This window comes from Pecten maximus, chromosome 7, assembly GCF_902652985.1.
Source record: "Pecten maximus chromosome 7, xPecMax1.1, whole genome shotgun sequence".
In the NCBI taxonomy this organism is placed as follows: domain Eukaryota; kingdom Metazoa; phylum Mollusca; class Bivalvia; order Pectinida; family Pectinidae; genus Pecten; species Pecten maximus.
Genome location: NC_047021.1, coordinates 23,619,690 through 23,635,499, shown reverse-complemented (window position 1 = coordinate 23,635,499; position 15,810 = coordinate 23,619,690). Strand labels below are relative to the sequence as shown.

At 36.4% G+C, this 15,810-nt stretch overlaps 1 protein-coding gene across 1 annotated transcript in view; it reads right to left on the bottom strand.

Annotated features, from left to right (window-relative positions):
• Nucleotides 1-4,122: 4,122 nt before the first annotated feature.
• LOC117331133 (delta-like protein B) overlaps nucleotides 4,123-15,810 on the bottom strand; it is an 18,859-nt gene continuing 7,171 nt past the window's right edge. The window contains exons 6-10 of the mRNA XM_033889727.1: nucleotides 14,431-15,806; nucleotides 13,371-13,465; nucleotides 12,942-13,065; nucleotides 10,979-11,017; nucleotides 4,123-9,070 (exon numbers count right to left, since the gene is read on the bottom strand). Of these exons, the coding sequence (XP_033745618.1) occupies nucleotides 9,017-9,070; nucleotides 10,979-11,017; nucleotides 12,942-13,065; nucleotides 13,371-13,465; nucleotides 14,431-15,806 (1,688 nt within the window). The 3' untranslated portion in view covers nucleotides 4,123-9,016. The remainder of the gene's footprint in view (nucleotides 9,071-10,978; nucleotides 11,018-12,941; nucleotides 13,066-13,370; nucleotides 13,466-14,430; nucleotides 15,807-15,810) is intronic.

Sequence of the window (15,810 nt, the reverse complement as noted above, 5' to 3'; positions counted from 1 at the left end):
TTCGAATATGTCATGTCACAACAAAATGTCCATCAGTGAAAGTATACAAAATTTGACTCTGACCTTTGATTTTTAAAGTCGTTGTTTTTTGTTTTTGTTTTTTCTTAGTGAATTGAACATATTGACCAAATTCCAAGTAAATATGTCGATAGAAATACAAGTTTTTAGCCGAAAACAAAATCCATAGACAAACAGATGGAGTAATTTCTATAGGGCACCTGTATCTCTATACTGGGCCCTGATAAAATCAAAGGTGCCGTTGCAGGAATGCTCTAAAACCGCCCACGATGGAAATCGATCCTTTACCTAATGCCCGGATAGACATATCCATTGGGCATCTGATAGTACATATGAAAACCTTGTTCCGTTCCGGACATGCCAGAACGAGGCCATTTTGTACCAAAGTCGTAAATACTCACAAGCACACTTTATCAAGTATTTATAAGGTCAAAATGTTATTTGTTTGTAAGGAAAATTGTACTAAAATTACATTTATATATCGGGCAACGTAATCGGATATCGATTGTATGAATCTTTTCGTTAGTTTCTGTGAAATTTGACATCAAACATAAAAAATGATATTTCTCATAAAGTTGAATGCACGTTTAAACGGCATTTTGTCTAATTCAAACCCCGAGTACTATCGAATTTTGTCGATAGAAAATATCTCCATTCATTTGTGTAATCCATGAAAAAAGAAATACGTTCAAATATTATAGGAAACACGATTGGACGAATTCGCCTTCAAGGAAACTATTTGTTTCAAGATTTTTGTCAGGATAATGTTAGTCCCTTTACCAATTTTCCTATCTCCATGACTTTGTTGTACAACTAATGTGCTTTGTTCTTGCTCATTCAGCTCATCATGTATTATTTGTGTATTTAGAACTTAATATCATATATATATATGAGTGCTATATTCCTTCACAGTTACATTCTAGACACTGTCGATCATTTTTGAAGAGTGACAATGACGCTACGTTGTGTATATCAGAAACATTTAATGTAGTATCTTCCCTACATTCTGGATTATACAATGTATTAGCGGGCTATTTACTTCATCAGTGGCATAAACTTGGTTGGTCGAAGTGGTTTTCGAGACTGACTATGGACATAGACCCCAAGGTAGAAGAGAACACTGGCGATATGAGCACACATACCAACAGTCCTCTGACCGGTTGGACACGTACAGTAGTAATTCTGTATTGGTGGTTGTTCGGTAACTGAGTACTGGATCCATATGTTGTATTTCGTTTGCGATTTATGACGAGATCGGATTTGACATCGAATCAGGTCAGAAGAGTGTTGGTATGCCATGACTTCATAATCTCCATTTGCTGTCAAATGTTCCGATATGTATCCGGGGGCCAACTTCACCTGGTACGTCCCACATGCTAGAGTTTCTAGATATTCTTGGTCAAGACGTGGGAACTCGAGCTGGGCTGCCTCTAGCTTCTGACATTGGGATTTGGCTCTCCGTGATAGGTCTGGCTCTTTCTCAACACGCTCTGCTAGGATGTTGGACTTGTTTAGAAGTGACTTCATCTCCAGAGCAACTTTTTCATCTTCGGCTGCTTTTGTTGATGAAGGCTGATATATGGGTCCACGTAGCCAATTCAGACATGCCGTGACACTTTTCAGAAGACTTCGAGATTTTTGATGAAGTAGTTTGATGTGAGTTCAGTTTTAAAAATCTGAATTGCTTGAAACGAGAGTGATAACTTTAGACCACCCATCTTGTTTTAGTGATACACCTGTCTGTGTTTGCCTTTATACCATCATGTTGTCCAGGTTTGAGAAATGTCGGCATGTGAGTCTCGTATCCCTCGTCTGATAGTTTGCTCAAAATGTCTCGGAAACCCCCGTCTACAATTACCTATCATCTTCCTCTAGGATACCTGACAGACTTTGTAATGAGGTAAGTATCTTGTCAGTGATTTTGGCGTAATTATAACTACAAAGAAATGGGCCGACAGTGTCTAGAACGTAACCGTTAGGGAACACAATACTCATAAACTTCACGTAGTTGCGTTTTTTTGTTTGTTTTTTTTTTGACCGCAGTAACTTTTCCGCTGAAACTCATGTTCTTCACTTTTGCGGATTGCCTCGAAAATTTAACAAACCTTATTGTTTACACTGTTTGAATTACTTCTTTGCCCTATATATATATATATATATACCATCCAATATTACAGTGACTTTGTTGCCGAAGAATGTTTTTGTGAAAACTGTATTGTGATCCAACGCTTGCGCCCTAGACACGTGATCCGGACCAAGATGTGTGGAAACTACGGCTTGATTTAGAGCACCTGTAACGATCTAGAAAATTCTGCTGACGCTCGATTTGTGAATGCGGAAAAGAGAAGCCAACTGAGTGAAAGATATGTCTGTGTTGAGTTTAACCCAAAACAGCAGAAGGGCATTCTTAGATGACAATGCTTTTGTACCAGTAATATGTTCGGAACATGCATCGTGTATTTGATTGGATTGATTACAATCCCAGCCTGTCCATGCTTGGCAATTTTCATCATCCATGTTGTCGAAGTTTAATACAAGCATTGACAAGTTATTGGACATGTTCTGTATGATTTTGAGTAAATCGTTGATAAGAGCTGGTGACTTGGTGCCTAAGTGATTAACAAGTTTTATCCCTCCCTGTCAAAACCGGCTCAATGTCAGGACTGATATCCTTACCAAGAAGATGACTTGAATACACCCTGGAATTCTCAGGCATGTACAGTTTATGTTTGATAAGCAGCTGGTGTCTTGCTTTCTCACTGATGCAGCTAGAACTCTTCATGTTGTAAGTTCGACAAATGCTACATTTTCTGTTCGAAGAAGGGGCGTAGTATAAATCATCTACAGAAAGATACCCGTCCAGAGTGTCAGATTCGTCAACAGAATCATCATTGTCTACGAAAGCTTTTTTCCCGTTCCGGTTCATTGGCATTCTTGGATGCAGGACGTTTCTTGAGGTATCTGAGAAAGCATTTTGGACACATCTTTGCTTCTGTTGATTCAGAAAGTATGACACCTTCAGAAAGGAGAACATCTTTCATCCAGTCCTGAATTTTTCGCGGATTTTTACCATCGTCAACCTGGTTGTACTTGAACTTAACTTTACATCCCAACCCAACGCAGGAGTTCTCCATTTTCCAATTGGAGACAAAGACAACTTTACTACAGAATAACTGAACTAAATAGAATTGTAAAACGTAACAGCAATTATAACAACACGCCGAGCACCATTCGCGGTGAGTAGTCAAAAGACCAAGTGGCAAAGGGAACTTTTGTGGGGCACACCCCAACGGAGGAGAAGCTTTGAAGAAGTACTGAAGACGAAGGTGGTCAAGTGAGGAAAATGATGAATCATACGTAATACGGAACTATTATAAGTATGTTAAACATAGTAGAACATAATACATTGCCATGGACATTGTATCAAATCATTTTCATAATAAATCAATACGTTGTATTATTGTGTACGACAAGGACCACTTGTATCGCCCGTGCATTTTTTCCACATACATTTTTCAACATTGAATTACTGCCCTTATCCAGTGATTCGGCACGACTTTCTTTTGCTGGTATACAGAGGGATAGTCAAATATGTTTTTAAAACACTAACATCGATAGTACTCGCATATTATCGTGCCGAATTTGCCGCTGATTTTAAAAATGGTATTTGAATTTGATGAAAATTTTCGAATTTTGGTTTTCTACGTCATCTTGTACTAAACTCGTTCGTTTTTTCATGGTCAACTGTTTATCATTTTAAACTACAATGTATGTACAATACCTAGTCATGAGAAAACCTCTCAGTGACAAACAGAAATACCACTTATGGGTCTGTGAAAAACACAGGTATGCTTGTAAGCGAAAAAGTGAAGTAGATGGCGCTATGGGCGCGCTTATGGGTCAAGTGGAAAATAACATCTTGTTCCATATGTATTTTTCATAGCTTTACTGGAAAATATAGTCGATTTCAAGAAATCGCTGTGGGCGGTTCTGCAACAGCACCTTTCCATGGAAGCTGAACTATTGCTCAATAGTTTTATTTGATTTCACTTGGAATTACAATTTTCCGATTGGTGCCCTCTTTTCTATAAGAAAAAAGAACAATTAAAGTTTTAAGCATTTTTTATTCACACATTGACTGCACATATTAAATAACAAACAGTGATATAGCTCTATTAAATGTAACAGAAACAACAGGCCTAGAGGACATGTATCGTTCACCAGCATATTTCAGTGAGTATTTATGTAGTAAAACACTCATTTGAGCTAGATAACAAATATTTTCTTAGTTTGGGACACTGATCTGCCACTAAATAACATGCATTGTAATAAATAATTTCCTTTTACTAGCATTTGACTTTCTGACTCCAGAAAATAGGTTAAAAGCAAATAAGCTGAACAGTACTTACTATCAATAACCAACTCTATTTTGACTTCTTATCCCGCCCCTCTGCCTCAATAAAATCATCCAGATGGAGTACTTTCAATGGATTATCTCTAATATCTCGTTTGGATCCCACCTTTCAGGACTGAGACCCACTGTTTACACGAACATTGGATCCCACCCTTCAGGACACAGACCCACTGTTTACACGAACATTGGATCCCACCTTTCAGGACACAGACCCACTGTTTACACGAACATTGGATCCCACCCTTCAGGACACAGACCCACTGTTTACACGAACATTGGATCCCACTCTTCAGGACACAGACCCACTGTTTACACGAACATTGGATCCCACTCTTCAGGACCCCGACCCACTGTTTACACGAACATTGGATCCCACCCTTCAGGACACAGACCCACTGTTTACACGAACATTGGATCAAACCCTTTAGGACTCCGACCCACTGTTTACACGAACATTGGATCCCACTCTTCAGGACTCCGACCCACTGTTTACACGAACATTGGATACCACCCTTCAGGACTCCGACCCACTGTTTACACGAACATTGGATCCCACCCTTCAGGACACAGACCCACTGTTTACACGAACATTGGATCAAACCCTTTAGGACTCCGACCCACTGTTTACACGAACATTGGATCCCACTCTTCAGGACACAGACCCACTGTTTACACGAACATTGGATCCCACCCTTCAGGACACAGACCCACTGTTTACACGAACATTGGATCAAACCCTTCAGGACACAGACCCACTGTTTACACGAACATTGGATCCCACTCTTCAGGACACAGACCCACTGTTTACACGAACATTGGATCCCACCCTTCAGGACACAGACCCACTGTTTACACGAACATTGGATCCCACTCTTCAGGACACAGACCCACTGTTTACACGAACATTGGATCCCACCCTTCAGGACACAGACCCACTGTTTACACGAACATTGGATCCCACTCTTCAGGACACAGATCCACTGTTTACACGAACATTGGATCCCACCCTTTCAGAACTTAGACCCACTGTTTACACGAACATTGGATCCCACCCTTCAGGACTCCGACCCACTGTTTACACGAACATTGGATCCCACCCTTCAGGACACAGACCCACTGTTTACACGAACATTGGATCCCACCCTTCAGGACACAGACCCACTGTTTACACGAACATTGGATCCCACCTTTCAGGACTGAGATCCACTGTTTACACGAACATTGGATCCCATTCACACATTGTCAAGGATTTTGGCCCCAGACCAACACTTTACATACAAAATTGGATTGCCTTCAGACCTAATATGGACCACATCAATTCATCCCTAATGTAGGGAAAGTATTGTAAAAATGCTCTGCTTCCTCCATTGGGACCTGCTTCGGAGGGAGTATTACCAGAAATAATAAATAACAATATTAAACTTATACATGTAACAAGCAAATAATAAATTTGAAATTCAGGTTACATAGAAACATCACCACCCCCCATCGAACCAAAGAAATTTTGAGCTAAATCCGGATCAAATGGGCCCCGCGCCTCAGCCTATCACAGCTGCTATCAATCAAATATGAGTGATATTCATTGATTTCTTCCAGAGAAGTCATTTACAGCTTTTTAAGCTTAATTCCAATCAGAGAAACAAGTCGTTTACTGGAAGGAATTGTTGGCGGGCGACGGTTGCCAAGGTATGTAAAAGAATAATTATAACAATGAATTAATACATAAATAAAGATAAATAAATAAGAAAACCCTATCATAATAATATAAAACTTTTCACGAAACAAGCAAATAGTACAATTTGAAATTCAGGTTACATACAAACATCACCCTTATACTTAAACATTACACAAACTATCATATATATCACGCTTTCGCTGATTTAACAATTCATCAGAGTAACCTTTCAATGGGAACAGATAATCATATCAATATTCCAGTCACAAAACAGCAGTAACATTTTACTGGGAACAAAAATTCACATTGATTTTCTGTCACAAAACAGCAGTAACATTTTACTGGGAACAAAAATTCACATTGATTTTCTGTCACAAAACAGCAGTAACATTTTACTGGGAACAAAAATTCACATTGATTTTCTGTCACAAAACAGCATTAATATTTTACTGGGAACAAAAAATCACAGTGATATTTCTGTTATAAATCACCAATGCTATTTCTGTTATAAATCACCAGTGATATTTCTGTTATAAATCAGCAGTGCTATTTCTGTTATAAATCACCAGTGCTATTTCAAAGGTTATTTCTATAATTCAAATTAAAAGGCTAGATACATCAGGGTTTTTTTTTTTTTTTTTTTTTTGCTTTTTTTTTTTTTTTTTCTCGAGTTTACAAAAATCTTCAACAAAGTAAGTACAATTGCGACAAGAAATTCAAAAAAAAAACTTAGGGATCAACCACACATAAGACTGACCTGTGTTGATTCTTACATGGCATTAATATATGGTCACTGGGGTATAAGATACAGTTAATTCTGTCTAGGCGACAACACAAATAAATGATCGAAAGTATGGCAAACCCATGTTGGAATATATATATCAAGAATCAAGGATGGAATATATCATAAACTAATGATGGAATATATCACAATTCAATGATAGAATATAACATAAATCAATGATAGAATATAATACAAATAAATTATGGAATATAACACAAACCATGATGGAATATATCATGAATCCATGATGGAATGGTGGAATATAACACACAGCACTTATGGAATATAACACATATCAATATAAAGTTTAGATGTAATGAAGTATATATAAGAGATGAATCCAAAAAGTTAATAAACATAAAGATGAAATATAACAGGAATGAAAAATCAGTTTGACAAAATACAAATTAGATATAAATCCGAAAAGCTAATGATGATATTTAAAATAAATGAAAGATAAATGTATGAAATAAATGATCACATAAAAAAAAAAACATTAATAAATCTAACAAATTCATGGTGATATTTGCAATGACTTAAAGGTAAATCAAACAAATTAATGATGATATTTACAATCAATTAACGATAAATATAATTAATTAGCGATTGATTTTTAGGACAAGCAAATATAATCCTTTCAAATTAGCGACCATAATAACAATTAATAAATGATAAATATAACAAATTGTCGATGACATTTACAATTATGATTACTTTTTTAAATTATTAAGTTAACGGTAGAACATAACCTGCATTGGACACAGCATACACGACCGATGGAATATACTATGTAAATATCAAATAAACAATTAACAGAATATATGTTGCGTTGCAATATAATCCCTCCATAATTTTACGGCAAACTGAAACACAACATCACTAATCAGATTTACTATCTAAAGACTGGTAAATCTGCAATATCACCAAATGCTTGTTTAAAATCTAAACCATTGTCAATTTTCACGAGAATATGTATGTGTAATATCCGGAGTTTATATACATTCGCCGACGATTTCTCTACTAATTATGACAATTATTTCTATCTATGAAAAGAAATGAGGGACAACTTCAAATCCAGATAAAACTGCTAACCTCTTCCTCCTCCCAGAGAGGATAGTCTTTAGTACACGGCATCAGATCTTCATCTCCTTATAAAACAACTCTTAATGACATGTTTAAACTGAATCACAATCTTTACCGCTGTACCTTCGTTAAACACTTGGAATGGTATGCCTTTATATACTACTTGGAGTATCACGTACGTACATTATATGTAAGGAGGTATGCTACAAATCAGTGATTTCACATTACAACGCCAAAAAATTATGTATATCTTTCCATTTGGTATCGAAAGTTTTGGTGAAAATGTTAAATTTACTCGATGGATGCAATTAGTACTAACTATTATAATAGAACTCCATATTACTTCGTATTATCGGCCCCGTCACCTGAGGTTGTATGATTCCCGATTTAGTATATTATTTATAATTTTGATCTGAGGGCTTCGGTAGACATCTAATTGATAATTTTGATCTTGGGGTTTTGGAAGACCTCAAATTGAGAATGTGATAACAAAGGGCAAATTCTAATCTCACTTTTTCTGTCATAAGCGTTCTGGCCCAATGATTATTGAGATCTGACTGAACTGGTGACAAACCTTTATGATAGTATAGATACCAATATAATGTATGTGATATCTACTGTTTATTGATAGCTGAGTTGAATATTATCTGTTATATACATGATAAAAACAAAGTATACAGTACTTATACAATCTTAATGATAATATGAATACAACTGTTACGTACAATTTGATCCGACACTCCTGTCAATACGTAGATGAATGCTTTATCGTACACTGTATATATATATACCATCATGAGTATATATCTCATAAAGACCTGAATTTCAGCTCCAAGATACATCATGTTGGAATAAAAAATTCATCATAGAAACTGGTATTTCTCAACTTAACATTCCATAAAAGACAACTTCCTAGCCTGAGATCACCGCCTGTAGTGTGGTTGATAAAGCCTGAGATCACCGCCTGTAGTGTGGTTGATACAGGAGGTCAGCGTTGTGAGCTGTTTGGTAGGTACAGTATTTTTTGTACATCCATGATGTTTTAGAGTCGGCATTCATTTTCATTCATCTCAGAATAAGCGTCTTCTTCATCGTCCTGAAAATAAGCGGATCAATGTTTAATACAACAATGGATATTACTTTAAAATCTTAATTTGAAAGTTGAAAGACATCTGCTCTGGATACACTAAATACTTATAATTAGAATGTGTAATACAACAATGGAAATTACTTAAAATTTTTAATTTGAAAGTTGAAAGGCATCTGCTCTGGATACACTAAATACTTAAATTTTAACAACGACTTCAAGATAAAACTATGAAGAAAATATTTTAATCAGGTGCAGAATAAAGGAAAATAATTATTGTTTTATGTATGACAAACATTTTATTACTATTCTATTTTATCCCTGTGGTGTAATAAATACCCCCATTACACTGGTACACGGGTATTCCTGGATGTAATAATACATAAAGGATATCTACTAGCACTTCATCGCTGATAACAGATGTCTTATTACAAATTCATTCAACGACAACGTCCATCAATATATCCTTGTTGAAATAGCTAACAATTTTATTAGAGCTGTGTATCGACCTATCTCAATTGTTTACAGCGAATAATATACTCTATTGACGTAAGTAAAATGTTTTGTTTTAAACGTAAAACGTAAGAAAAGTGTAATGCTTATTATCGATATTTTCGTATATTTCACCAGAAGATACATTTTCACACTGTTTTTATGAATTATTATCAGTATTAAACTACAATAATGTGCACGAGCTGTAATAAAGGGGGATATATGTGTTACGATGTGTGTAGTGATTAATTGTCTTAAACTACGTGGATGTTTGTGCATATATGTGGATGTTTATGTAAATAAAGTGCAGCTGTGTTATATCAAAATGGATTCCATTAATGATATACAGGCAATCACAATGGAATGTTTCATATACAAATGATGTTAAAGCTTAAACATTATTTACCTAACCCTTGATATAATATTAGAAAGAATGAAATCCGTCTGAGCTCATTTTCGTAGCAGAAAAAAAATAACAAATCACGTAATATTGCGAGGCCAACGCATCATATAATTCCGACTTGTGTATTTCAACACTATTCAGTTAAATGAACATGGGAGATAACAGGGGACCTCGTTTTATGTGTAATGTAAAATGACTACTCATACTGCACTTTGTCTAAACTATTCCGTGGACGGTTGCCTGAAGGACCAAGATATTACGCATATACAAAAGGCGATTAACAATATACATAATATGACATTTTTAATATGTTAGAGGTAACCTTTAAAATCTAGTTTATTTACTAAAGAATAAGTTACAGATGCAAATCAATTTTACGTCGAAATATTAAAAGGACACAAGCAAATAATTGATGTTTGATCTATTAGATGATCTAATCTAAATGGCTATTTGCCATCTACAGGAATGTTTCGACATAAATTACGCAAGCACCTGTCCTATTTGAAGAAAAGTACACACAGAAAAGCGTAGTTAAACAAGACCATTTCAAATACCATACCCTATTATAAACAAATTGGGTTTGGGATGAAACAAGTTCGAAATAAATCTGTCATATTTCATGTCTCTATTTCAGATGTACCTGTAAGTTTCATGTTACATGTATCACCAGATATCTCGCGATATTGTGCAAAAGCGTACTGACGCACGAAAATAATGCTTTCTTTCACGAAAATGAGCCCAACAACAGTAAACAAGATTTCGTAAGAAAGGTCATTTACGGATATTTATTTTTCTAAAATTTGAATTAACCCCTCATCTGCAAGTTAATTTGAAATATTGATAGTTATTATTATATAAATAACTTAAAAACCATAGCAGTGTACAACATTCACTAGGACTTGTGAATGCCTAATCAACATTTAAAAAAAATCATGATAATACATGTGTGTTCCAATATACATGCGTATATGTGAACTGTGATGTGTACAGACACACGTGTTAATACATAATGTACTGTGTACCTGTATCTCGTCCCGGTTATCAAGCGAACAAACATATTGCTGAAAGGAGATCATTATTAACATACAGATAATGACAGACAGGTTAACAATGAAATGATTAGTGATTGTGATGCATTTATCAGTAAAAAAAGAGTTATCCAAGCTGATGGATGGTAATCGGTTAACCGATATAAGGTCAGGGGTTTTCATATGACTGATAGTAATATTGAAAAAGAAAAAAAATGGGTAGTCATATGAACAAATTTTTGATAACGGAACGGTATGACAGACATTGTGTATGTGATATAAAAGTCGTGTGGATTTCCACATAACGGACAGTAGAAGTCATGTATAGCAATGTCGTAGCTATTCTCTCTGTATTTAGGTCGAGTTTTCATACAACTGATTGAACATTATCCCACGATGATAAGGTCATGTGGGTGTTTACAAAAGTGATAGCACACTTTTAGCATTAACATTAAATGATATAAAAAATCCGTGTACGCTTCAACCAACCGTTAGACTTATAAGATATCAAAGGATTTATGTAATTCCATTGACTGTTTGATTTTGGTGATATTAAAGTCACATAGTATATACAAAATTACGGGATTTCTCACAAAACATACAAAGTTACAGGATACCACACACTACATACAAAGTAACAGGATACCACACACTACATACAAAGTTACAGGATACCACATAGTATATACAAAGTTACGGGATTTCTCACAAAACATACAATGTTACAGGATACCACAAACCACATGCAAAGTTACAGGATACCACACACTACATACAATGTTACAGGATACCACACACTACATACAAAGTTACAGGATACCAAACACTACATACAAAGTTACGAGATACCACACACTACATACAAAGTTACCGAATACCACACACTACATACAAAGTTACAGGATAGCTCACATTACATACAAAGATACAGGATACCACACACTATATACAAAGTTACACGATACCAAACACTACATTCAAAGTTACAGGATACCACACACTACATACAAAGCTACATGATACCACACACTACATACAAAGTCACGGGATACCACACACTACATACAAAGTTACAGGATACCACACACTACATTCAAAGTTATCGGATACCACACAGTACATTCAAAGTTACAGGATACCACACACCACATACAAAGTAACAGGATACCACACACTACATACAAAGTTACATGATTACACATACAACATACAAACTTACAGGATGCCACATACTACATACAAAGTTACAGAATGCCACATACTACATACAAAGTTACAGGATTACACATACTACATACAAAGTTACAGGATACCACACACTATATACAAAGTTACAGGATACCACACAATACAGTATATACAAAGTTACAGGATGCCACATACTACATACAAAGTTACAGGATTACACATACTACATACAAAGTTACAGGATACCACACACTATATACAAAGTTACAGGATACCACACTCTACATACACAGTTACAGGATACCACACACTACATACACAGTTACAAGATACCACATACTACATACAAAGTTACAGGATACAACCCACTACATACAAAGTTACAGGATACCACACACTACAAACAAAGTTACAGGATACCACACACTACAAACAAAGTTACAGGATACCACACACTACATACAAATATACAGGATTTCTCACAGTACAAACAAAGTTACAGGATACCACACACTACATACAAAGTTACAGGAATACACACAATATATACTAAGTTACAGGATACCACACAGTACAAACAAAGTTACAGGATTACACTAAATACTCTCAAAGTTACAGGATTATACACAATATATCAGGGTTACATACAATACACGAATATCTATGATTATGATAAATATACAAACAACATTACAGGGTTACATATATCGCTTTTGTAGGACAGAGAAGGATAAAACAGATAAGTAAATGGATAAATAGATAATCATACATGAGATGTGTCCATGGTGTTGTAAACAGCATTTTCAAATACTAAAGCAGCAGTGCTGTCTCGGACGGTATCAGTGGATGTCAGGTCGGTCTCGTCTATATAGGTGGCCCCGTTAGCCTTCATTCTACAACACGTACAGACACGATGTGGACATTATCAATGTGGTGTCAATATTGAATAATGATAGCTGAAACCTGTGCAGTTGGCCCAGTATATCCAATACAAATTAATGAGAAAAATAAACTAGAAATGAACATGTATAAGTGAGTGGTACATACTATCTGTCTGCTTTGTACCGATCTTGGTTGAGATGATACTGTATCACTATTTGTGTTTCGTGACCACAATATCCGTTCTTATATATACACTTAACACACATTTATTGACGTTAATGTTAGATAAGGAAATGATAGACCGACAAAGACTTACTTCCGCTTCCTGTAAAAGATCAGCGCCGAAATCACAACTATTAAAACCCCACCACCGACGCCAACTAGTGTCGGCCAGTTAGTCGACGCCCAACTCTGCAACAGACATACGATCATATATCAAACGCAATATCTTTAAACATACACTGTATAGATAAAGTCAGGAAATCCGTTCATGCCAGTTCTTAATTCCCATAAATACTGGCAATGCTTCATATCATTTCGCGAGTTCGTATACCTCTTTTTCTATTATCGATGCTATGATATAAATATCTCTTGCATGTCCATCATTTGGACCTAGAGTCACTGATGAGTCCCAGAAGGATGACATATTACACTCATCATAATTATATGACTACATTATTTACTCAATGCTGATTGCCCTAAACAGTCCCGACAGATCAAAATTAGATGCGATAGTAAACTGCAATGACAAAAATTCGCTCGAGAGTTGATATTGAAATAAAAAAAAAATCACCATGAGCCTCGCAGGTTAATAACTGAATCCAAAACGCCCGCTGTAAAATATTGACCAATCAGACACCAATGGAAATTATTTCCGTACAGTAAATATGGCAGACGACTATGTCGATTTAAACGTGACAGACCTAAGGAAAATAGACAAAACGCGTTTTGGATTTTTTTTCGAGGAGGAAGTAGCGAGAATCTTGAACAAAAAGTGTGCAAAAAATCCAGAGAGCCACTGAAGCGACAATTGCTGTCCTGCGCTGCCACATACATTTGTACATACCATATTCAAAAGCAACGTAATTATAACCACATGATTCTTACAAAATTTCACACATAACAGCGTCTGTGTCATGTCAAAGTAAAATATCATATACATGTAATAAAACAGTTGTCAACCTAAATCAGGTGAATACAAGGATTTATCAACATTCAAAAGCGATATATCCCGAAGCCGAGGGAAATATCACTTTCTCAGTTTGACAATCCTCGTATTCACATGAAAAAAGGTTGACAGTTGTATATTATTACCCAATCCACAAGAGAAGGTGCCATTCATTTGTGTTTTTGCATGACAAGTAAACAAGCCTTACCTGATTCCCCTTGTTTGCACTTGCATTCGACGGTCCAGCAGCTGCAACTGTGGGTTTTGTAATCTTGGAGGATGTACCGACACCACCAGTAGACGAAGTAACAGAGTGGGACACTATTGGATTACTTGCTACTGTCTTAGAATTAGCATATCGGCTACTATGAGAATTGTGGCTAACCTCTGGGGTTACCGGATTTTTTGAAGAACTTCGAGTCTTCGTAGCACTGAATTGGGTAGTCTTGTGTTGTTTATGGGTATAAGATGTGGTCGGTGTTGAAACGCCAGGGATATTTCTAGTGTGTTTTGATGAAGAGTATATTGGTGGAGTATATTCTTGTGTTTTTTTACTTGTAATGGCAATTCCAGTTGTTTTTTGTGTTAGTTCCACTGTCGTCTGGAGCGCAACGTGTGCAATCGTTGAATTGTGGCCAGGATAAGAGATTGTTGATTCACGAACAGAATGACCGGTTGTCGATCTTACATCATACGTGCAATTCGATCCCGTCCATCCCTCAAAGCATGCACATGCAAAACCCCCATCGGTGTTTTTGCAAGTTCCATGATAGCAGACGTTAAGTTTGCATTCATCTATATCTACGTCACAGTCGACCCCAGACCATCCGCTGGTACACATGCACTTAAACGATCCGGCAATGTTCAGGCACGTAGCTTCGTTGTGGCAAGGATGTCCATGGCATTCATCTATATCTTGCTCACAAGTAATACCTAGCCAACCCTCAGTACATTGGCAATGATAACCACCGTAGATATTGGTGCAGGTGGCGTTATTTTTACAAACGTTTTGATAACATTCATTTACATCAGATGTACAATTTTCTCCGGCCCATCCTGACCAACAGGCACAACTATAACCGCCCTCTTCATTGGTACAAGTCCCGTTATTTAGACATACTGTTGGTCTGATTTCACATTCGTTAACATCACGATCACAATGCCAGCCAGCCCAGCCTGTAGCACACTGACAGGTGTAGTTACCATTAATATTGTTACATGTGCCGCCATGTTGACAGGGGTAAATTTGGCATTCGTTGACGTCGTTATCACAGATGTGTCCAGTCCATCCATCAGAACAGTGACACGTGTAGCTACCATTAACATTGTTACATGTGCCGCCATGATCACAGGGGTTATTTTGACACTCATTGATGTCATTATCACATATGTGCCCAGTCCATCCATCAGAACAGTGACATGTGTAGTTACCATTGATATTGTGGCATGTTCCGCTATGTAAACATGGATTATGTTCACACTCATTGACATCTGTTTGACATCGGTCCCCTGTCCATCCATCAGTACAATGACATGTGAAGCCGCCATCAATATTGTTACATTTCCCTTCATGTTGACATATGTCTTT